General features: G+C 49.1%; 2 protein-coding genes across 2 annotated transcripts in view; one reads left to right on the top strand and one right to left on the bottom strand.

The window, feature by feature from the left end:
- Positions 1 to 17: 17 nt before the first annotated feature.
- USP30 (ubiquitin specific peptidase 30) lies at positions 18 to 21,619 on the bottom strand. The gene is made up of 12 exons (XM_044674015.1): positions 21,508 to 21,619; positions 17,432 to 17,614; positions 15,817 to 15,935; positions 12,287 to 12,385; positions 11,838 to 11,883; positions 8,928 to 9,022; positions 8,213 to 8,272; positions 7,622 to 7,708; positions 6,904 to 6,984; positions 6,587 to 6,806; positions 2,625 to 2,736; positions 18 to 2,012 (listed from the first exon to the last, which is right to left on the bottom strand). The coding sequence occupies exons 1-12, from the start codon at positions 21,605 to 21,607 to the stop codon at positions 1,745 to 1,747; spliced, it is 1,470 nt and encodes a 489-aa protein (XP_044529950.1). The 5' UTR covers positions 21,608 to 21,619; the 3' UTR covers positions 18 to 1,744.
- Positions 21,620 to 23,556: 1,937 nt separating this feature from the next.
- The window catches only part of LOC123256905 (SV2 related protein), a 108,202-nt gene continuing 107,016 nt past the window's right edge, over positions 23,557 to 24,742 (top strand). Inside the window, exon 1 of the mRNA XM_044685460.1 lies at positions 23,557 to 23,852. Coding sequence (XP_044541395.1) covers positions 23,557 to 23,852 — 296 coding nt within the window. The remainder of the gene's footprint in view (positions 23,853 to 24,742) is intronic.

Below are 24,742 nucleotides of genomic sequence, written 5' to 3'. Positions count from 1 at the left end.
TGCAAAACCACCACCAGTGAGCTGTTCTAAGAACATCATTCTTTATTGCCATAATCCACAGAGCGGGTACAAAAAGGGGGATGGGAGCAGCCCCACCGCCCGCTGGTTTGGGTCCAAGCTCCTCGTTTATTAACTCGGGGTTCTGCTGTAGGGAACTGCCCCACCTCAGAATCAGTCTGGCTTCAGGGTGCAGCCTTCATCCGCCAGGTCCTCGGCCTCCCTTCTGGCCTGTAGAGAGATGCTGGTGGTTGTGCAAACCTCCTTGTTCCCCCTCAGAGGAAGCTGTGGCATTCTGGCAAGTCCTCCCTCCAGAGTGCAGGCTGCTTCCCTGGCCTGGGCCACAGCGGATCCATTTGTTTCGGAGCTGCCCTGACTGGGACCTGCCTGGGAGCTTGGGCCCTTTCCCAGCAGGCCTCCTGGCCCAGGGCAGCTCCAGGGCAGCCACTGCTGGGCCCATCCTGGGAAGGAGGCCTCCTCTGAACTGCTTACACAAATGCACCTTCTGGCTCAGACCCATAGGCAGAGGGGGGCCGGCCACAGAACCACCGGCTTTGGGGATCCAGGTCCAACTCTCCTCCCTAGAGGGTTTGCAATTTTAGCACAGACTTAATGCTTGCTTTATCTTTTTATTTTTTCAAAACCTTAACTAAAACACACAGGCCAACCCTAGACACTAACAAGTCTGTCAGCCCTAGAGTGCCTGGACTTACAACTCTGAAAAGAGGCGATGAAAACATGATTCAATTTGGTGTTGTCTTTCATCCTGTCTAATAAATACCGTGCAGAGGGCTGTGGGGTGTGGGAGGGTCCAGAATTAGACTTGGGGTGGTGAAAGAGCACACTGGGTGATAAAGGCCACTGATCTACATGGCTGCTGGAACCGCTTTTTAAAAAAGAGACAAGCCCTGCCTGGTAGCAGGCCAAGACTGGCTTGAACTCGTACCCCTTGTGATCCAGCTCCTAAGGTCCCTGCTAGGCCTGCCCCAGTCTCCCAGCCTCAGCTGACCAGCCGAGTGGGCTCACCACCCTTAGAACCCCCAAACGCCCCAAGGCACCCTCATGGCAGCTTAGCCTCGGCCGGGTCCTCTTCCCACACGGAAAGACCTGACCTGTTAGAAAAGGACATACAAAATGGGGCTGCGTCTGTCCCTCCACTGAGAATCAGAGGAGTCGGCTGTTCCCAAAGGTCTCTCATCACATATTTGGCCGGGCCGTTACAAAAGCAGTCGGCTGGACTGTGATCATTTAAACAAGGGGAAGGCACTTCTTTTCTTTTAAATCACTGCCTTTAATAACTAGGGTAATTCTCGTTCACAGCTTCTACAGGCCTGATTTTTTTAGAAAGAGAAATCTGACTGGAATTTTTAAAGAATAAAACAAGTGAATCTCCTTAAAACTTGCAATTTACACATCCAAGTAGGAAAAAGTGGCCTCGGGCGTCTGGAGCTCTGCAGTCCCCTGTGTCAGGGCAGGGCAAAGGGTTTTGTAGACATCATGGATGCTTTCTAACCCAGTGACACTCCACAGGGCACACCATTGGCAGGCTTGCTTCTGGTAGCTTGGTTTGGGCATGGATCGGAGATGACGGCTCCTGCCGAGAGAGCTTGCCGTCACCGCCACACCGGAATGTTGAGGGACTAGAGTCGGGCTATTTTCATAAGGTATACAGAGAAAAATTGAGGGTTTTTCATTTTTTTTTCTGCACGGTTCTGAGCACTCCCCTAGGCCCAGCTCTCAGGTAGTTTCACTCTTCAGATTTGTACTCCTGGCTTTGGTGTTGCTGGGCTTTCGAAAGGACCCGCTCGTAAAAGAGCAGATAAGCACTCGAAGATAAAACCTCCTGCAAGCTTGCCTTCCGCACAGTGTCGTCCGAGATCCACAGCCACTGGCTGCTGGCAGAGAGAGGGTTCTTGGCAGAAGGGGGGGAGCGTCGGTAAGTCACAAAGTGTCCAGAATGCATGTCTCCATGATGGACCACAACAGCCATCAGCCGGAAGAGGTACACAGAAGAGCTGAAGGCCAAGCAAACAAACACATTATAGGAAAAGCTAGGGCCACAGCACTTTGAGGTAGGAAGTCCCATCTAGTCCACCACCACGTTTAGATGAAGAAGCAAAAGCCCAGAGTGGCCAATATGTTTTAAAATCCTTATCTTCTTAGTATCAATTCTAAGAAAAGCAGCAGCAAAGGCTAGACAACTGGGGTTAAATGACTTGCCCAGGGTCACATAACTGGAAAGTATCAGGCCAGATCTGAACTCAGATCCTCCTGGCTCTAGGCCTGGTGCTCTAGCCACTGTGCTACCTCGATGACTCTAGAGTGGTTAATTTTAAGTTGGCCCAGAACCCAAAAGCAAGAAAGAGTGAGAGTCAGGATTTGAATACACTTTCCCGTTTTATACCATGAAATCCATCTTTAAATCTAAGAGAAAACAAAGGCTGTCTTTGGAGCCTTGTGAACAAATATATTGGACGGTACTGATTTGCTCCTACAAATGTTCAAGATCAACCAATAAGGATTTCTTCTATGCCGGGCACTATGGTAGGTGTCTAAGAATGAAACAAGACTAGGAAAAGGCCCAGCAACATACAATGCTTGAGATGAAAGCAGAGGCAGCCACTTACCTATAGTCAGGAACACCTGGAAGGGAGAAAGTCCCTGGGGATGGCAGCAGCGTTGGGGAGGAGCAGGCCCCATTGACAAAAAGTGCTTTGGTCCTGCCGGGCTGAACTGAGGCTGCAAGAGAAAGGGGTCTTTGGCAATACAGAGCAGCAGTGCCTTCGGCACCCTTGGGGTGATCAGCCTTGGAAACTAGCATTGCTTATCCAACAGTCTGCTAAAGAACCAAACCTTCTACCAGGTTGCTGGGACTACTTTGTGTAAATGGGAAGGCCACTGGCAGTCAGGCCGGGAGGGTCTCATCAATCCACACTCTGTGAATTACTCAGTCTATTAGATCATGCAACCATTAACAGCAGAGACCTTTCTGAAGAGCTGGTCAAGAAGGCAGAAGCCTTCCTAAGAAAAGGTGGCCTGAGAGCAAGAAGATGGAACTATCTGAGCTGCCTGGCAGGGGCAGAGCCTCCTGGAGAAGGACCCAGCTACATCACCTAGAAAAAATGGGGAGAACTCATCCAAGTGGGAAGCTAGGGTGGGATCCCCAGAGCTGGCTGGGAAAATACTGACAGGAGAAACAGAGTCTAGGCACAGGAAGTTTCCCAACAGGGGCACCCTAGATTGACTAACTCCAGAGCAGGGAGCCCATGAACCTGTGTGGAAAAAAAAAAAAACCTCATCACTATTTCACCCTAATTGGGTTTCCCTTGTAACTGGTGGGCATTATATTTTATGGACTAGAGACACAAGCCTGAGAAGGAGTGTCTTGGCCTTGCCAGACTGCCAAAGGGCACCAAGAGCATCCTCCTATAGAGTCTCTCTGAGAGTACAGATTCAGAGACATCTGTGTTATAGATGGAAAAATGCGAGACAAAATCACTTCTTTGTGAAGATGAAGGGCCAAGAGAACCAAGGTTACTGCCGTCTGTTGCAAGACCCTAGAGGCAAAGTCTTTGCTGGGGCTCTGCCATGAAGGAGCAGCTCTCCTGGCCGATGGGGAGGTCCCTTCCTTGAGACATGACTGACTCGGGTCATTGCTGTGCCCGAGGCCCCTTCAACTGAGTAGAAAAGGCTGTGCGAAGTTCCCTCTGGCCTCTGTGAGGCTCCTGACCCCTACCATCACTGGACAGCTGGGCTCCACTGAATCTCCCGAGGTTCCTACCGACTGCTAAATGTCTGTCCTCTGCCAGGGCTTAGTTCGTGGCTTTGTTAGCTACAAAATGACCCACAAGTGTCCGCTTTCGTTCCCATATCAGATCGACTCCATCAGGGACGATGGGCTTGCGTCAGGCCCAGTCCACCATACGAGAGCGTGACCAGCACAGTCAGTACAAGAGGAGTAACAGAAATATCTTTTGTTACAACTGTATATGGATGGAGATAGGAGTGATGAATGTGCCTCAGAGGAAGGCTGGATCTGTGTGTGGGAGCCAGGGGTGGAGATGGTCTGGGACCCAAAACCAATCACAATGACCTTATCCATCAGTCAGCTAACAACAGTTTAATACAAAAAAGAATACTCCAAATAGACAATGGGAAAAGCAGGAAAGTTTTCTGTTAAAGAATATGAATGGGATGGCCATGAATTCATGAAGTGTGTTCAAAAGGAGAATTCTCTTTGGTTCAGAAGAAGCTCAAGTCCAAGAAGTCAAGCCTGAGAAACAAGGGATGATAATGAGACAACTAAGGTTTGTTGAAATCACTAAGTGAATCAAGATGGCAAAGTTCTGGGAAATGTTGGTGTTCAGAGAGCAGGAGAGAAATGTGATATGGCTGAGCTCCTTGGGGTAAACAAAAGCCCAAGGAGTTCTAAAACTACTGATAGAAGCTTATAGACATCAGCTCACTGAGAGAAGGATCAATAGGATACTGAAGGAGCTACAGCCTACTAGAAGCTCTTCCACAGGCTATGGATGAGAAGAACCAAATGTAATATTGTGGAAAAGTTCACTTGTGCTGCTGGTTGAACGTTACAGATATAACAGTCATCCTTCCGAGGTGCTTCTCCCTTTGGAATCGGGAAACGTGTTTGGCTTTTTATCTTTGCCCTACGAAACTCAATGAGATAAACTGTGGAGAAGACACAAAAAAAAAGAGGAGAAACTTCTTGTGAAGATTATCTGGAAATGTATTTTGTGAAGAGGCATAAAAAAGGAGCTGTATAAGGAATAAGCTTGGAGAGAGGCTATATTAAGAGTGATAGCTTGAGAGGCGCTAAAGATTGTCATTTGTGATGGCTAAAGAGAAGACAGAAGACCAAAAGGTCTCATTTGAATTTAGGAAGTTAGTTAACTCATCTTGAGGAGAAATGAGGAAGCAATTTTCGGAGAGGCTTTAGTCAGTATCTGGATTAAACTGAAGAGTGAACTTGTGTTTCTAGAAAAAGAAGAAAAGAAATTGTCTTCTATTAGAGTGAGGATCTGAGGGTCTAGAGCAACTCTGGCTGTGATCCTTCACAAAGCCAAAATAGTCTAAATAATCATCTTTGACTAGTTTTGTTTAATGACTTAATTTATTAATAAATGACATACTTGGTCATCTGAATATTTAATCACAGGAGATTAAAGTATTAAATTAAAGATATGAATACTACTAGGTAAGGGAATTTTTTTAGTTCATGCAATAAATAATATTAAATGAATGGAGGAGAGGGTTTGAGCTAACTAATTAATGAGAAAGAGATTGCAAGCTTAATTTTAAAAAATTAAAATAGACACCAGATTTGTTCTAGAGGTTGGGATGACACAATTAAAAATGGGGACAAATTTAGAACAAGCTGAGAGGTTAACTCAAAAGTGAGCCAGACCCCAGTTGTTCTTACTACATGAGAATAGTCAGAATAAGTATGAATACATACAAAGTAGCTGAAGGGGAACAGAAAAGGTTTTATGCAGAAGGAAGTCCTGGAGCGGCATTCTGAAAGAAGGCATGAGGCTAGAAGAAGGGCCATGAGAGAGAGAACGCTCGTTTGGATGGCGGCTAAAGTGTGAGGGCTTTCAAAGCTCCACAGAGGGCCTCCTGTCCTCACCTAGCAGCAGTCTGGAGCCAGGGGAGTTGGCCCAGGGTGGGAGTGACCCAGTCGGATGCGTGCTGAAGGACAATGGACGGGGAGCCCTGGGAATGTGCCAGGGTGGGCAGTGAGACTGATGGGGCTCACGGCAGGAAAACCGACCTGCCAGGAGGTCGTTGCAACAGTCCAGGTGAGAGGTGACGGCGGCTGTGTGAGTCAAGAGCTGGGCTCGATGGAAGAGATGTTGTGGAAGAACCAATAGCAAGATCTGGCAGCAGATTCGACCCGTGGGGCAAGCTTACATTTAAAACTGAGCTTCAAAGAGTGAGAGAAACCACGTGGTCCTTCCTAAGCCAAGTGACGATCCTAGTACAACCTGATGATGTCTTTGGCAGCCAGGGTTCAATTTGGTAAAGGGAGGGATTTAGGGGGAAATTTTCTGTTTGGGCCACCTTCATGCTGAGGCATGCTGAGATGCCTCTGAGACATCTAGTCTGAAATGTGCTGCTGGGGGCCTGACGCTCAGAAGAGAAGGGGCTCCGTCTGCTAATCTGGGAGTCATCTATGAGGAGAGCAGAGTGAAATGATTCTCCAGTTAAATGACTCACTTACCGTCTCAGCGACTCTCTGACACTAAGCTGCACTGGGACAGGCAGTCAAGAGTTCCACATGAGGAGTTTCCTCCCCTCGTGGAAGCCCAGGATCACATGTAGGAACCCCCCCCTCCCATCAATAAAAGATCCACATAACAGCCCCCCACACGCCCCATCCTGTTCTCTAGCACAAAATCGCATCACTGTGGGAGTGACGTGGAGCGCGGTGTCGGGTCCCCCCGTGCCTGCCTTCCTCAGACTTAAGTCTGTGTGCGGAGACTCTGGAGGCCGCGGCCTCCTGCTTCCACGCCCCCCCCTCACTCTAGAATGGCCCGGGACCCCGAATGACTTATCCGTCTGCCAATACCTGGTGCAGGGGCTGACATGCCATCCTTCCCTTCAGGCACGGGCCCGGCGCTTTCCTTCGGTCTGGGGTGATGCTGGCGTGGCTTGCAGCCAGGGAGGTGATACTTATAGATGTCCATGATGAGGAATTCATTAAATTGTACGTGTTCGTGGCGTTTCAGAGGCGTGCCCTGGTTGGACCAGCTCAGTCTTTGCAGATGGATGCACAAACACTGAGGAAGCTACGGGGACACACGTGACAGGGGAGGGCAAACCTTGAGTCCCCCGCGCAGCCTCTGGGAGCGCCCCCCAAGAAACACGTCACATGCATCATCTCACCTTGCCAAGCTTCAACTGTTTGACAAATGTGGTTCTCTGGTGCTCGACCACTTCCCCATTCAGGGTCCCTTCTGCCTCGATCTGAAATCAAAGTCGAGGACAGCCCTGCGGTGGGCATCCCCACAAAGTGAAGGGAAGGAGAAGGGCGGTACTGTGGAAGGAGCCCAGGCCCGAGCCACAAGGCCTGGCTCAGAGTCCTGCCTTGGGGACCTCGGAGCAAGTCATCTAACCTCTCTGAGAAGTATTTCCCCTTTTAAATACAAAAATATTAAGTGGGTCCCACCTTCCTCCTATGGTTGTTGAGACATGAATGAGATAATGGATGTAGAAGTGTTGTATAAACTGTGACCCACTGCAAAGAACATGGGCCGTCTTCATTTACCTTCTAATGGAGGCTGCAGCTGAGGCCAAAGCTAAATGTCCTCACCTGGGCTGCTCACTTAAGTCACACCTCTGGCCTCTACCTACCCTAATGAACTTAACTGCCCCATCACTCCTTCATGATCTCCCCTGACCCCAGCAGGGGGGAGGGAAAGGCAAGATGAAGAATCCATTCAGATACTTCCATCCTGCTCGGACAACAGCCTCTACAACTCATCGTCCCTGGCTCCGTGTGTCAGTGGAGGCAGCCAGAGAGCTCGGGGCCTCCTGGGAGAGGAGCTACAGGAAGCAGAGAGCAGGCAGGAGGGAGGGCGGGCGGCTGGGCAGGGACAGATACCTTGGTGCAATTGTCACACACAACATCCCTAACTGATTCTGATGAGATGAAATGATGAAGGCAGTGGTCCAGAGTCAAAGGACGACCCTAGAGCATGAGAGAAGAAATTCACTTCTATAATACAAAAGACATCCACATATAAACTGTACTAGAAGATGGCTAGAAACCCTCTAATTCTCCCTTCTCTAGATAGAACAAATATCCTAGGAGCACCAGTGAAAGCTTCCTCGCATGGCCGTGGAGCCCAGAAACCTTACCCTGGAAACTTTAGCTTGGCAGACACGATCAGAGTAAATGGGTAAAAAGGAAGTCAGGGACATCTGAGCGCTACGGGAGGGGTTTCTAAAATTTGAAAAAATAATAGTGTACTCAGCAGCCAGGCAAAACCAAAGCATTCAATAGAAAAACATCCAAATTTCTAGTGACACCGGGCTGACAACGCAGATCACCAATGGAGAATAAATCCCAGGTACGACACGTTCAGGGAGGATTTAGGGGTTTACCTGCCTACATCAGAGGGACTCTTAAGGACCTCTCCAGGTCTACGTTTCTACGTATCAGAGAAAAAGCAAGCCACAGCTCAGTACCTACCCACGTGGCAGCTGGAATACTTAAGGAAAGGCTGTCAAAGGTATCGTATCTCACAGGACTCTGAAACAAAACAGGGCAGAAATTGCAAACGGTAAAAGTTCAAGCGAAGACATCACAGAATACCCACCAGGAAATCTGTCTCACTGCCTCGTGGACAAGGGGGAAGGTGGGACCACGATGGCTGGGTGTTGCACAGAGGCCAATCTAGGCTCAGGATCAGATGGCCTGGAGGCCTTCGAGCAAAGGCTGCATGAGTGCCCATCAGATGGTGGCCCACGTAAGTGACTTCCTGTCCTGAGATTTGGGGTTTGTTTGCCCAAATTAAGGAGGCCAAGCAGGGCTGGGTTCAGACCTCTGATTGAGCACTTACTAACCTAGGCCAGGTTAAGGGCCTCAGTTTCCTCATTTGAGGCTGGACTGGTAGTCTCTTAGGTCCCTTCTAGTTCTGAGTCTTCAACCCTATGTCTACTTCTATTTAATTAAAGGCTATTTCTAAAAACAACAATAAAACCCAACAGATCGGGGAATTCATAGTTGTGTAGAGATCCAGTCCCTGTATTCAGCTCATCAATGTCTAATGTGTCTCCTTTAATGTAAAAGCAATCTACAAGAAGAGCTTATTAATGTGCTTCCCTGGGCCCAAGCTGGGCCACAGAGGTAGAGCCTGGTCCGGAGCCCTCCCTCCCATGGGATCCTGGGAACGCATCTTACTTACCTGGTGTTCACAGTGTTTGCAAACCATGTTACTAGTCAGTCTCCCATGGAAAGGGTGCTGAGACTTCCAGGTGCTAGACATGGGGTGCAGCGCCCCTGGAATAGAAAACAGCCTTCAGCTCGACGCCTTTTATCCTTTATCATCCTCCCCAAACCTCTGCCCCTTGACTCCATGGAGGCTCCTCCATTGGGGGAGCAGAAAGGACATCTATAACTAAAATCTATTTACCCATTGATTTCTGTAGCATGACTGGTGAGACATTCCCAGATTTCTTTCAGACAAATCCAATTTGAAAATGAAACACATTGGCTAATATAGAAATATATCTTGCACAACTACATATATATATATAATCCATATAAACTGCTTATCTTCTGGGGGGGAGGGGTAAGGGAGGGAAAAAATTTGGAACTCAAAAAAATTTTAATGTTAAAATTGTTTCTTTACATAATTAAAACATATAAAAATTTTAAATTTTTTTAAAATTCTTTCCTAAAATAAAATGAAACCTATCTTTTTAAATAGCACATTTAAAAGAAAAATAATTTTAGGGCCATGAAAGAGAAAACTTTAAAAAATATTTAAGGTTTTAAGATCCCAAACAATTCAATCAACCAATAGCAATTATTAAGCACATTCATGTAGCAAGTGCTGGATTTTAGGGCCCCAAGATTGGACAGAGACTTAAAAGTCCTGGATTCTCATAGGCCAGTGATGGCAAACTTTTTAGAGACAGAATGCTGGGCCCTGCCCCCAGCCCCCCCAAACCAAGTGTCGTGGCCGCCTCCCCCACTTAGTGCCAAGTCCTCTCCCCTTATCCACCCCTGCAGGGGAGGGAGAAAGCGCTCCCATTGGGTTGCTGGGGCAGAGGGCTAGGTGAAGTGAGGCATGTCCTCAGCAAGTGTAGAGAAGGAGAGGGGAGCAGCTCTGCCCAAGTCCCTCTGCCTTTCTAGCAACAAACCGAGGGGCACAGAGAGCATTCTGTGTGCCATCTTTGGCACCTGTGCCATAGGTTCACCATCACTGTCATAGCCTGTGGGGATACTCCTCTGGCTAAGGAAGGCAAAGGCTCCCTTCAGCTTTAGTTTCTTCAAAAGAAATCTGGGGCAGGGCAACTAAGTGGCTCAGTGAATTAAGAGCCAGATAATCCTGGGTTCAAAGGTGGCCTCATATGCTTCCAAGTTGTGTGACCTTGGACATGTCACTTCATACCCATCGCCTAGCCCTTACTACTCTCTTGCCTTGGAACCAAAACACAGTATTGAATTTAAGACAAAAGGTAAGGATTAAAAAAAAAAGAAAAAAGAAAAAAAAGGAATTTGGTGCAGCTAGGTAGCATAGTGGATAGAGCATCAGAGTTGGGAGGTCCTGGGTTCAAATGTAGCTTCAGATGCTTCCTAGCTGTGTGACCCTGGGCTATCATTCAACCCCAAGTGCCTAGTCTCTGCCCTTCTGTCCTAGAGTTGTTACTGTGATAGAAAATAAGCATTAAAAAAAAAAGATAAAAAAAAGAAAAGAAATGACCTTGTTTGGGGGTAGCTAGGTAGCTCAGTGGATTGAGTGATAGACCTGGAGATGGAACATCCTGGGTTCAAATCTGGCATCAGACACGTTCTAGCCGTGTGACCCTGGGCAAGTCACCTAACCCCCATTGCCTGGCCCTTACTGCTCTTCTGCTTGGAGCCAATACACAGTATTGACTCCAAGATGGAAGGTAAGGGTTAAAAAAAAATGACTTTATTCTAGCAGTTCTGTTTTTTTCCCCCCATTAGAGTAAGGAGTGCTCCCGTGTCCAAATTCTCCTCCCCAATGCAGCAGACTGGTGCCTTCCCTGCACTTTACATTGCCTGAGGGTTGTTGCCTGGGGGATGGAGAGGCCAAAAGACTTCCAGAGCCTGCCTCTGTCTGAGATGGAACTTGAATCCAGAACTTATCCATCTCAAGAGTAATTAGTTTCCTATCTACTACCTCTGACTGCCTGGCATTTTTGGTGGTGTTTTTTTTTTTTAAACCTTTGCCTTCCATCTTAGAATCAATATCAAGTTTCAGTTCTAGGACCAAAGAGCAATAAGAGCTAAGCAATGGGGGGGGAGAGAAAAGGGGGAATGACTTGTCAAGGGTCACACAGCTAGGAAGTATCTGAGGCTAGGTTTGAACTCAGGACCTTCTGTCTCCAGATCTGGCTCTCTATCCACTGAGCCACCTAGCTGCCCCTTGTCTTTTTTTTTAAACAATAACTGAAAAATTAAGTTTCAAATTAGAGCAAATGTCACCGATTTTTTCACCTTCTTAAGAGCTATTAATAAAGTAGATCATGAATCAGAGACATTATAGCTAGAAGGAACCTCAGGAGTCATAATTCACAGCCTTCTTATTCATAAAAAGATAAGAAAATTTAGGCCCAGAGGTTAAGAGACTCGTCTAAGGTCACCTGGCTCATTAGTGGGGGGGAAATGTCTCCTCACTCCAAGTCCTTAACATTTTTGGCATCAGAGTTGGCTGACATTGATAGGCTAGGAATGATTTCATTATTTAAGTTCATTATAGGTTCATCAATCCTTCAAGGAAAAAGAAAAGCTGGGTTTAAAGTTCTACTTGCTTTGTTAGAGGTAACGTGAAGAGAGTGGGCAGCGAGGTGGGGGTGGGTAGAGAGGGTGACCTGGGCAAGTCTGAGCCCAAGTGCCCAGCCTGACCACTCTCTGCCTCGAAACGAGGATCGATGTGAGACAGAAGGTCAAGGTTCTATCTGAAAACAACAGCAAGAGCCAGTGGCAAAGGTCTTGGGAGTTCTCCTGAGGGGAGGGAGCCCACCTGGACAGTGCAGTCCAGGCACCGGCCAAAAACCTGATGATCATATCTAGAAAACAGACTTTTCATGTGACAGACACCAAGAGAAAACAAAATGACTACCTCGAATGCGGCAACTTATTTGCTGGTGGGTCACTTCAGGCTGTTGCTGGAGGGAAAAAGAGAAAAGAGAGACTGTCAGCCTCCCTCTCCCTGCAAGGGTAACTCTACCCACTGCCCCCCTTCTTCACTTGCACAGTCCGGGATACAAACTGGCAGGAACAAACGAAGATCCCCGACTTCTCTAGGTCTGAATTGTCCTCATGCGTCCATCCAAAAGTAATAAGCTCGCGGCCCCCTTCCTGGATTAGACCAGCTGCTCCCATCCCACTGTCACAGCCTCCCCAGGGACCCCCGAGGCCGGCAGCTGCCCGAGATCCTCCCCAGGAGGGTCTGTCCTTGCAGCCCACCCTCGCACGGCCCCTCCGTCCTCTGCTCCCACTCCAGGGCCACTGGGCACTGGGCTCCCTGCACCCCCTGCCCACGTGGCTGCGCCCACTGTCCAGCTTTACCTCCAAAGAATGCATGTCAAACAGATGGGCCACCCGAGGATGACGATCTCGCTCGTCTTCTAAGGACGACGTGATGACGTGGAAGAGCTCGTGCGCGTCCTAGCCAAAGGGACACATCACTGAGGGGGGCCCCTCGGGGCCCCTCCCTCCCCGGCTCCAGGGGATGGTGCGAGACCAAAGCCACGTGGCCTAAGGACGGCCGAGAGGAAGCACGAGGTCCAGGCCCAGCGGCAGCCCCGAGCTGGGCACTCCAATACTCATGGTAGACACGCTCTCAGGACTAGTCATTATGGCCTGGGGGAAGGCTGAGCCATGGCTCCTAGGGTGCAGGCCTGGGGAGCCAGCGCAGGCTGCTGAAGGAGGCAGGTGGGCACTAAGAAAACCCTCACACGCTGGGAAGATGGGAGAGAGCGGAGGGCGAGGCTGGCAGGAGGCCGGAGGAGCACGAGGCCTGGAGACGGGGGAGGCAGAGCACGACCCCTCAGTCCCTGCCTGGAGCCCCGGGGGGGTGTGGGATCCTGGAGGGGGTCTGCCCTAGGCAGGGAGTATATTTTCCTTCAGGTACCCATAGAGTGGCTCTTGGGAATAGCCCATGCCCTGTGGGGTGTTACCTGGACCAACAGGGAAGGCTGGTCATGAGGGGGAGGAGAGGAACCCCAAGACTGTGGTGTGCCCCGAGGGGTCCTTTCCCATTCTGAAATCCTGTGTGTGGGTGCATTATGCATGATCTGCTGAGCATCCCCCTGCACACAGGAGGTGCTGCAGAAGTGCTTATGGGACCAGGCTGGTAGGGAGAGGGTTGGGGGACTTCGGGCCCTTCTCTCTCTGACTGTGGGGGCCGCACTGGAAGGGGATTCTCCATGCCTGGCTGCTTTTTACAAAGGCTCCATGACCTAGAACCATCCTATGGCCACGCCAGGCAGCCGCTTTGCCTACAAATCAGTACCAAAGTGACAAATGTTTAAGAAAATAAGGAAAAGAAAAGCAGGTTCTGGCTCATTCTTGCTGGGTCACTGGGATGGGAAGCCAGGCTCGGCCAGGACATCTTCTGGTCATTCCTCCCCGCTCCCCTTCTCTCTAGGGCTTGGGCAGCTGAAGCATGGGAGGTTCCAGAGGGTCAGCAGGATGCCCAGGGAACCCAGGAACCCTTGGAGCCTTAGCAGATGAAGAGCCAGGCTCAAAGCCAGAAAGACCTGAGTTCAAGTTCTACCTCTGGTGTAACCCAGGCAAGTAAGCCAGCACTCAGGGCTCCAAGCAGTGAAGGCTCAATGACCCAGAAGGCCCTGACCTGACACGATACAGGGAGAACTCAGCCTGGAGTTGGGTTCCTTCATGCCCCCCATCCCTTTCCCTTATTAACACCTGTAATATCGTTTCTGCTATACAAAATGGAGAGCAGCTAGATTGACATCTAGTGGTTTGGAACTTGGAATGAACCGGAGATTGGCATGAGGCAGCAAGGGAAGACAGTTCCTGAGGGCAGTATAAAGAGCAGGGTTTGGACCGAAGAAGGCTCTCAATTTGGAGAAGGGCTTTGGTGGGAGGTTGTGGTTGGTTGGGGAGGCCAAAAGATCAGTTTAGGTTACCAGCAGCCAATAACTGATCAATACCTTAGGTTCCAATCCTGCGTGAATCTATACTATACATTCTAATTAATTAATCATCTAAGAAGAAACATCGATACCATCCAACAACCTGGTTCCGGTTCAAGCAGCCTGGCCTGGCCAGGTCACAACTGAGAAAGATAAACCTCTTCAACTGTTCATCCCAAACCCTGCTTATCTGTAGCTTTAGCCAAGGATTCCTTCAGTCCCTGTTTCCCTTTCCCTACGTCTGTTATCATTAAATCTTGAAACATGGATGCCATTTTTGCCCCCAGGATCACCCAGCGTATCCCTGGGTAGCCGAAGGAAGAGGTAAGTGGCTAAAGGTAAGCGGCAGTCATTTAGCGTCTATAATTTACTTATGGCTGGGACACTGCTATATTGGAGTTGGCTGGAGTGGTTTCATCTCAGATATCCCTGAGGGCTCCTTAGTGTCCACAACTAGGGTGCGACACTTAAGGATTTCCACAGTCAGGAGCTTCAGCTCCTAATGCCCTCAGGGAGAGGGATATATATTGCCTTATCGTATAACACACCCAGCAACTCCAGGCCTTCAAACTCTCCAGGCCACCTGGCCCCTCTGGCCGGCATTGTCCAGACCAGCGCTCTCACGCATCCCTCACAGCACGCCCTGACCCTCAGCCTTCCCCTGAGGGCTCCCCCACCTCCACAGCCTAGGTGGCCGGCTCTCAGCACTTTTTTTCCCCCACGACCTTCTGTGTGTCCTCCTCTTCCCTCCGCTCGCAGTCACATTCCCTTTGGTCACCCGGACATGGGACAGTCCAGCCACACTGACCTTGCCGGTCCTCACACATAATGTGCCAGCTCTCATCTCCGAGCCTTTGCACAGCCCATTCCCCCCTTGCCTAGAACGCACACCATCTTTCCCTCTTGGAATCCCTCAGCTCTGAGGCTACCTTTGATGTGACCAGAGGCTGGGCCCTGCTCCAAGCTACCTGGGATTTCTAGCCAGATGTCCATCTTGTATCTGCTTCTGGGCAGAGGGTAAGCTCCCTCTCTGGATCCCCCAGGGGCCCCCGGGCTCTCCTTTCTCTAATCCCTCCCTCTATGAAGCCCCCCAGCCTTGATCCCATGCATCTCCTGCCATAATCATATGGCTGGAGTATTTCTGTTCTGAACAAGATTTATTGTGTTCTCTCTCTTCCTAATGCTAAGCCATCCTTGCACGATTCCCTATGATCCCAGTGGAAAATGCTTCTGAAGAGATCAGTGGGGTTTAAAATTATTTACATTATGTGTGGCTGTATTCTTTTTTATTTCTTCTATGTACTGAATTCATCATCTGTTTTATTTAAATCTCTTTTTAATGAGGTTAGCTAAAGGTTTATTGTCATTTTCCAATTTATCTATTTCTCTTCTAATTTTCAAGATTTCTTCTTCTGGGCTTATTTTGGGTTTTTGTTGTCGATTTTCTCATCCTTTCTTTCTCCATTTGTTAAGGGCCCTCCCTCTTCCCATAAGGCTTGCTGTAGACTTCTAACACTATGGTCTGACCTAACTCTGCGCTATTCAGGGGACTTCCCTCATGGCCTGTGGGACATTTCCTATGCTTTGCACTCTGCCTCCAACCTCCCTCTCCGCTGCAGCCACACTGGCCATACAGTGCCTTCCTGCCTCTGTCCCGGCTGCCCCATCTCTGCCCCTTATTTTTTAGGGACCATCTCACCCCAGTTTTAGGGACACATATGCATGGGTGAGTGTACACAGACCCACAGACAGACATACACCCCTCCGGGTAGAAAATCTGCTCCTTGAGGGCAGGGGCTGTTTGTGTCTTTGTATCCCATGAGCCTGCTCAGGTTCTTAGTAAGTGCTCATAGAATTGAACTAAACACTCGTGCCCACCAGGCACTGGTGCTACACCTGGCAAGCCTCCTTGGCACAGGGGCTCTGCCCACTCCTCACCTGCTCTTCAAAGGAGGAGATCTGCCATCTGTACATCCGAAGCACTTCCAGCAGGCAGCCAGCATCAAGGACCTCCTCCTCCTCCTCACTGCCTCCAGAAACTTCTTGGCAAGACAGGGCTGGTGAGGAAACAGAAATGACTGCACAGGTCACTGGAGGGGTCGGGAGCCAAACTGCCTCCCAGCAGAGTTGGCCCCCGACCTAAGAGCGCCAGATGAACTGGCACCATGGCTCCCCAAGTCTAACTCATGAGCTTCCTTCCCCAGGTCCTGGTCAGAGAGAGGGCCCAGAGAAGGCACTGATCAGGGAGAAGGAGGTGTCTCATCCCTGCCAGGGCCAAGTACAGGAATGGGAGAACTGTCCCCTGTAAATATCTGCTGAGGAATGGAGGCTCATTTCCACAAAGCCGTAGTAGTTTTAAAACACCCTGTTTAGAAGGCAACAATACAATATCATGACCCACATCAGCACTAAGCAATAAAAACAACTTGTTTTGACCTCACAAGAATGACTGCATGTAAGTAAATGCCCCCAGTGGCATTCCAAGGCCAAAAGGCTAAGGGCGACCCCAAAGCAGGTGGCTATTCCTGGATGGCTCGCTCTCTAGCCACAAGGAGAACTGGCCTGTGATCTAAATTGGGGGCTCCCGGGCTGGGCCAAACCTCCAAGAAGACCAGGAGTTATGCCTGTCTTTGGGATTCAGGCATCATGACGCTGTGCCCTAAACACCCTTGTGGCAATGGCCAAAGCCTCGGAAGGCAGCCAGCAGGGCAGAGAACCCAACACTTGCTCCCAGAATAGCTGCTGCTCTCCAGGGACAAATGACGCCAATTCCTTATCATCAGGGCAAAGACTCCTAACCCCATATTTGCAAGGTTTCTCCTTTAGCATTCCCTTTCATTTCCTTTGGTTAAAAATGTCAGGGGGTAAGAGTTGCCTGATTTGATAAGGACCCTGTGCCTGCCCACCTGCCCTCCCCATGGGGGAGTCAAAGGCTCATGTTGCAAAGAGTGAGAAACAGGAATCCTGTAACACCACCAGGAACCTGTGCTTGAGACCCCCTTGGACTACATTACACTGAGAACAGAGCAGTAGGATGATTAGAGGACCAGCCCTGGAGGAAGAAGCCTGGGAGGCCTGAATAGGATGACACAAAGATCCTCAGAAATCTCTTGAAGAAGAAAACAATTGGATTCAATGAAGTGCCTGCTGGGGCCAAGACTAATTCAAAAAATACAACAAACACCAAAGGGAATGTGGGGCAGTTGGTGGCTCAGTGGAGAGAGAGCCAGGTCTAGAGACCAGAGGTTCTGGGTTTGAATCAGACATTTCCTAGCTGTGTGACCCTAGGCAAGTTATTTGACTCTAGTTGCCTAGCCCTTGTCATTCTTCTGTCTTAGAATTGATACTAAAAGGGCAACTGGGTGGCTCAGTGAACTGAAAGTCAGGCCTGGCAAGACTTTCTAGCTGTGTGACTCTGGGCAAGTCACTTAACCCCCATTCCCTAGCCCTTGCTGTTGTTTTGCCTTGGAACCAACACACAGTATTGACTCTAAGATGGAAGGTGAGGATTTAAAAAAACAAAACCAAAGAAGCTCCCACCCGGCCTGCATACCTTTCAGGAGCCGCAGCAGAGTCAAGGATAAGTACTGGGGCTTGCTGGTCTCTCTCTGGTCAGCAGGGTACTGGGCAGTGAATTCCTCCAGCCACTTGATGAAAGCAGGACAGGCAGACAGGCCTTGCAGCAGAGAGTTCATGAAGCAGGTGTTTCCCAAGTTGAGGAGGCCAGGTACAAGCCCTAAAGGAAGGGGACAGAGGAATGGTCAGCCACGTCTCTTCCTCTTTGCTCCCTGTGGGAGGTCACCCTGCTGCGCCCAGTTACTTGATGCATCACTGATCAATCGCCCAGCATCCAGCCAGAGATCCAGGGGCTGCCCTCCCCATCGAGGCCCACTGGTCTGGGCCAAGAGAACCAGAGCACACGCTGGGAACTAGAGGTGTCTAAGGCCCCTCCCAAAGACAAGCAGCTCAGGCCTGGGACCGAGGCGTGAGTGTCCTGTCATGGGAGAAACACACCCAAGTGTGTAACAGGGTCTCACTCGGGAATGGGAGACTCAAACTCTATTCAATCCAGAAGAATTTTACTTGAAGAGGTGGTTTAGGAGTGGTGGCCTGGCCTGGGGCTATTCAGATAGCCTTAGGGCTGATGATTGGCTGGGGGCTAGTCCAGAAGCCTCTCTGGAGCTCCCGGTCCTGGGGCGATGGAGCAGCAGCCCCATGTGTGGAGTCCCAACCCCATCTACGAAGTAGCCACCTGAGGTGAGGATCAGGGGCTCCCATTCCAGAGAAATCTTCACCTCTTCCCGAAACCCTGGAGAACGGGTATGGCCAAATTCAGCTGGAGCTGTGTTTGCAGGTTTGACACATATGTTGTAGGGAAGAAGGAGCATGTGAGGGTTTGGAGGCCCCTTCTGGAATGCCAGTGTCCCATGTTCCCCCACTATCCAGCTTGTCATCCTCTGACAGTGTGGGAGAGGTCTCACTGCCCTTCTGGAATGAGAATGTGTGTGTGTGGGGTGCGGTAGTGGGGGACCACTGTAGTAATTACTTCTGTCTTACAGTTAGAACTAAAGTAAATGAAGAACAATATGAGTAACTAGCAAAACAGATTAGGCACAAAGCTGATGCCCACTATAGAACATGACAGATCCAGGGCAGGTGATTGATGAGAGCTGATCAACAAGACAAATTTTGCAGTTTGTGCTTGACTAATGCTGCATTTATGTTTAACTAGTGCTAACTAGTGAGAAATGCATGAGGTCTTGTTCCTATTACTGCCCACTGCCATCTCCATCAGTCCCACTGCATATTCATCCCCCAGAGCTTCACGGTCCAATCTCCAGGCTCTCCTCATGTTGGTCAGAAAATGTCTTATGCAGCAACCAGAACACATCAGAAAAAGCAATCTTGAGGGGGTCATATTAAGCATGACGAAGATTGGGGCAGCTGGGTGGCTCAGTGGATAGAGTACCAGTCCTAGAGACCAGAAGTCCTGGGTTCAAATCTGACCTCAGACATTCTAGCTGTGACCTGGGCAAATTGCTTAACTCCAACTGCCTAGCCCCTACCTCTCTTCTGTCTTAGAATTGATACTAAGAAAGGAAAAAAAAAAATGATGAAAGCTACATTCCAGGGAAAGGGCTCAAAGATAAAAAATAGTCTGCTGCTTACCACCATATTTTAGAAGCTAAGCCATTAGTTTATTTGAGCCAAAAACACTGAGAATGGAGAACTTCACTGTCAGAAAGATTTGTAAATTATGATGAACTTTAACATCAACAAACAGGAAGATTTCAGTAGACAAAGATCAGAAGGGAGGCCCATATGGAAAATTGTTAACGTTCGTTCATTTAGTTTTTTAAGTATATATTAAATTTAATCCAAGTTTTAAAAAAACTTCCCTTCTGTGTATTTTTGTATATATATAAAACATTTATACATATATTTGTGTATATATACATATATATATACATATATACACACACATACATGTACATATTTTTTCCCATCGTTATCCCCCATCTCCCCTAAGTCCTCCTATAGTCCAAGGCACATGATGGACATGACTGAAAACATTCAGCTCATTTGGCAGCTCTGCTAAAAAGGAGGGAAGCCCTCCTCCTCACTGCCTTCAGAGGGCATGGTAGCCACGGTGTTAAGTTTTCTGAGGTTATTTTCCGGGGCACACATCAATGGAGTCAATAGCTAACCCTTTTTCTCTTTTCCTCTTTTGTTATCTCTGTAAGTCTTAACAGGTACGAGGTTATTTTTCATTTCTCTTATTAGTAACAAACTTAAGAAATGTCAAAGAAAAGAAGGGCATTTTGGAGGACTGGTTTGTCTTTTTCTTTCCCATTTTATATATTTGAGAACCCTTAGTCTATTTTGGGAAGCAATGGGGAAGCAATCTATATTGCCTAGAACACTTGGAATCTCATCCCGAAAGTCAAGTGATGCTTCCATTTTCTTCCCATCTTTTCTCTTCATTCCCTTATAAACTGGCCTTTGTCCCAACCACTCAACTGAAACTCCTTTCTCAAAGGCCACTTTCCAGTTCTAATATTCTTCCTGACCTTTAGCCCTTGACCTCCTATTGTATGCACTGGCCACTCTTTGGCCTCGGCTGCCCTGGTTCTGCTTCCTTTGTGGCCTTTTCACTGGCTTCTCCTTTTGACTTGTCAAAGTTCTGGCCTCCAACTTTTCTTCACTTTCTACATTCAGCTCTAACACTCTCCTCCATTCCTGTAGCTTCAACTATCAGCTCTGTGGGTCACTCCTAAATCTGTATCTTCAGCCCCATTTCTCAGCATCAGACCTACATCTTCAACTGCCAAGAGGATTACCCATGAATATTCCACAGGCACCTAACATTTAACACATCCAAAATTGAATTTATTCTCTTCCCTCGACTGGTAGTAACACTGCCATTTTACTCAGTCCTTTGGGTTTTAAAACTTGAAACTTTCTTTTCTTTGAGTCTTCTCTCTCCCACATCCAAAAAGTTATAGAGTCCTGGGGATTCTCCCCATGTACTGTCTAGTCTCTAGGCTATCAAGAGTGCCCCACTGGTATACACAGGCCTGGATTATTGTGTATTATTCTGTAATGGCCGCTTTGGGTATTTCTGTCTCTTTACGTTTATTTTTAATTTCTCTGAACACGATTTTTGGAATGGTACCATGTAATGATAAGCAACATGTATTTTCTAATGCTTCCATTCAGCAGATGTTCTCTGCCTTTCAAATACAACTTCAATGACAATTCAGTTCTATATTTTCCTTTTCATTTTTGTTCAGCTTGTTCAGCAAAGAGTGAGGATTATTCTAGAGTTACTGTATATTATGATCTTTTGACAAGTTAGCTAACTTTTCACTTTATGAAGGGATGTTACACCATGTGGCACATACACATTTAATACAGACACCTTTAAGCACAATATACTTTGTTTCTTTGAAATCACGATGTCTGGTTGTTGCTCTGTCTCTGTTTGGATTCTGCCTCCAATTCTTTCCATGAGACCTTGGCCAAGTCAGTGAAGCTCCATAGGCCTCAGTTTTCTCATATGTAAAATGAGGGGATAGAGCTAAATCATCTCAGAAGTTCCTTTTTCTCGTGAATGTAACATATGTCAAAAACAACAACAAAACCCAAAGTACGGTTTTGACACTTATACTTTCGTAAGATTCCCCTTCTCTGGGTATCAGGATCTTTCTCTTTCAAGGGAGGGAGAGGAAGGGAATACACATTTATAACACACCTACTATGTGCCAGGAAACAAGTGCTCCTCCCTCTGTGTCATCTCTCTGACCCTTGCAACAACCCTGCAAAGTAAATGCTACCTGAGGCAAGCCGTGGTTAAGTGTCTTATCAGGGTCCCCCAGAGATGAAGCATCTGAGGCTGGATATGAACTCAGATCTTCTTGACTCCAGGCCCAGTACTCTTAACAACTGAGCCACAGCTGTCTCTATAAAACTTTTGCCACTGGCCAAGAGTCAGCCACCAAGGCCATAACTGCACCCTTCGATAACTGCTAATATTAAATATAAATTGACAAGGTAAAGGGAAAAGTAGATGACTTATTAGGTGATATTTTCATTCAAAAGCCAGAACCAGATGCCGCCGCCTCTTACCTTTGCGGCGCTTCTTCCTCTCCGTGATGGGCCCCCAAAGCACGTAGATGCCTGCGGCTAGGGCTGCAGCGACACCCCCGAGGACTCCCCAGTTCTTCATCACCTTGTACCTAAGAGAGAAGGGGACCATCTTCCACCAGGACCAAAGATCAGGACATGGGCCAGCTGCCAATGAGCTGAGCTGAGCTTAGGGGACCGGAGCCCACCCATACAGGACACACAGACCCTCAGAGCACCAGACACCCAGGCTCAGAGCCAGGGCACACAGCAAGAGTCACTAATCCAGGGCTTGTGGGGGAAAGTGGCCTCATTTATATTGCTAGACAGGAGGGGCTTCTTACTGGCTTAAAAATCAAAAATGTACAACAGGTTGGGAAACTGGATTTGTCTTAACAGCCAGCATTTATGAAGTACTTGAAGGTCTGCAAAGCACTTTACAAATCTGACCTGATTTGAACCTCACACCAACCTTGGGAGAAAGGGGCTATTACTATCCCCATTTTGTGGATGAGGAAACTGAGGCAGAGGTAAAGTGACTTGCCCAGGATCACACAGTTAAGATTAATAGGAGTAGGATTTGAACTCAGGTCTTCCTGACTCCAAGGCCTGTGTTCTATTCACAGCTACCAGATCTAGAGCTGGAAAGGGATTTCTGACCACCTAGTCCAACCCCTCATTTTCCAGATGAAGAAACTGAGGCTCAGCGAGCTCACATAACCTGCCCAAGTACCTGAAGGTTGAAGATCCAAACCCAAATTTAGAGCTCTTCCCATTGCACAGCACTGCCTGCAGAAATACACCAGACACATCTGGAATAGTTCAGAGTGGGCAGAGCCAGGAAATGAATCTCGCCTTTGGCTTATTCACTTTGGGGGCCAGACCAACAACACAGAAGGTTCTCAAAATATTTAGAGAGAGAACTATTGGATATCTGGGGCCAAGGCGTAAAACTCAACTGCAGTCATAGTGGCCTTGGGGGGTAGAGAAAGAGATGGGGAGGGGGAGAGAGAGAGACAGAGACAGAGATGGGGAGAGAGACAGACAGAGACAGAGGGTGAGGAAGAAAGAGAGACAGAGAGGGGAGGGGAGAAATAGAGAGAAAGGGAGGGCGGGGGTGGGGGGGAGGGAGAGTCACCTCTCTTCCAGCCTCTGTTTCCTCATCTGTAAAGTCAGGGGCCTAGTCTAGATGATCTCTAATGGCCCTCTTGGTTCTGGGAAGTGGAGCCGGGATTCAGTCCTTGCTCCTGATCCCCAACACCCCTCTAGTCTTGAGTTCAAATCCAGGGTTCTATTACAAGTCACTTCTCCCTCTGTGACCAGGACTACATTCCCTCTCCCTCATGCAGGGACAAGGAAATACCATGTGTCTTGGGACAGTGCTCCCAAAAGTGGGGCAAGATTCACCAGGCCCAGGGTCAGCAGGAGACAGATGGCTGCCCGCCATGCCACACCCATTTGGACAAGTCTAGATTTAGACTAAAGGGGACCAGGCTATGCTAAGAGCCGTGAATGCCTCCACACTCTGGCTTCGGTCCTCTTGTCCAGGCTCATCCAGAAGAGTTCCCAGGCTTGAACTCTGGGTTCTAGACGCTCAGGTCCTGAACTGAACATGCCATCTTCCACCTCCGTGTGTCTACCTAAGCTGTGCCCACCCCTGTACACGCCCCTTCTCCTCCCTCAGGTGCATTAACTCCTCCTCTCCACTAAAAAGCAAGTCCTTGTTGAACCTGGGTGCTGCCCTTCTTTGTCCTACTGTATGTCATGCAGTATGCTAGGCTCTAGAGAAACAGAACAAAGCAAGCTCTGCCCTCAAGTGGCACTCTAAGAGGAGGCACAAGAACATGTGGACTGGAGACGGCATAAATCTAAAATTTTTAAACAAAGCCTTTAAGCCTAACGTGGCTGGAGGGGGGATCGGGAAAGGCTTCAGGCAGAAAATGGTGCCTGAGACACCTCTTAAAGCTAGAGACAGGGTATGAGGAGCAGCAGTCAGTGCAGAGGCCTGGAGGTGGGAGATGAGTGACAGTGAGGGCCTGGAAGAGCTCGGCAATGAAGCCGCTGGAAGCTGGTCAGCCAGAAGGAGCCTGGCCTCCAGGAGCAAAGCCTCGAAGGGGAGAGAGGGACATTGCAGAAGTCCGGAATTCTGGTGAAGAGGGGGCAGGGTCCAGAGCCCAGGAGGAGGGTGGGGGGCGGTCTGTGCGGTTTGGGAAGCAGGGTGGTGGGAGTACAAGGGAGGGGTCCCCACAGACCATTGTCAGAGCCGAGTTTCAAGGAGAGAAGCTGGTCTCTGGCTATGCCGGAGACTCTGGCGGTCTGTCTGATGCAGTCAATCAGCCGGCCCCAAAGTGGGGGTCGCCCTGCGTTGTCTAGGCGGGCACGCACCCTACTCTGAGCCGCACAGGCAGGATCATCATCCCAAAGCTGGGGTGGGGTGGGGGGTGGGCGCCTAGGGCCAACAAGCAGAAGATGTACAGCAGGCTCCCAATCCATGCTGGCTGCCTGGAGAGAGCAGGCCCTGGCTTGGCTCCATCTCTGGGCTATCTCACTGGCGACCTGTCTTCTCCAAAAGATGCTGTGTGCACAGGAAGCCAGGCCTGTGGTCCAAAGACCTGAGTTCAAATCCAACTTGTGACATAGCCTAGCTGTGTGATCCTGGGCAGGTTTGCCTCAGTTTCCCCTACCCTAAAAGAGCGAGAACAACAGCACCAGCTCAACAGCTGTTGTTCTGGAATCACGAGAGATCATTATTGTAAAACTCAATACACGGTAGGTCCTGTCTAAATGCTCCTGCCCGATCCGTTTCCTTTTTGCCTCAGTGCCCACAGCACCTGGCACACAGTAAGCGCTTATGTTTGTTGGCTGCTGAATTGCATTAAGATGTTTGGGGGAGGGGCAGTGACCTGCCCAAGGTCACACAGGGACTAAGCGGCAGAGTCAGGATTCGAACCCAAGGATCCCACTCCAGCTCCGAGAGCAGCTAGCCAGTAACGAAGTAACGTCCGGGAGCCAGAACCAGTCCCTTGCCCAACCAAGACAACCCGGGGGCGCTCTCGGCGCCCTCTACGCACGCGCGCCCAGCCCCGCCTCATCCATGCTCCGCTCCTGGCCACGCCCCCTTGCCCGATAACCTGGCACGGCGATCACTGCGCCTGCGCGCTAGGAGCCCTTTGCCCCACCCGCCCCCTGCCAACGCCCCCCGCGCCTGCGCACTCAGAGTCCGTTCCGCTGGTCCCCT

Source organism: Gracilinanus agilis, chromosome 1 (assembly GCF_016433145.1).
Source record: "Gracilinanus agilis isolate LMUSP501 chromosome 1, AgileGrace, whole genome shotgun sequence".
Lineage (NCBI taxonomy): Eukaryota > Metazoa > Chordata > Mammalia > Didelphimorphia > Didelphidae > Gracilinanus > Gracilinanus agilis.
Note: the sequence above shows the minus strand (reverse complement) of the source record. Positions and strands in the feature narration are given on the sequence as shown.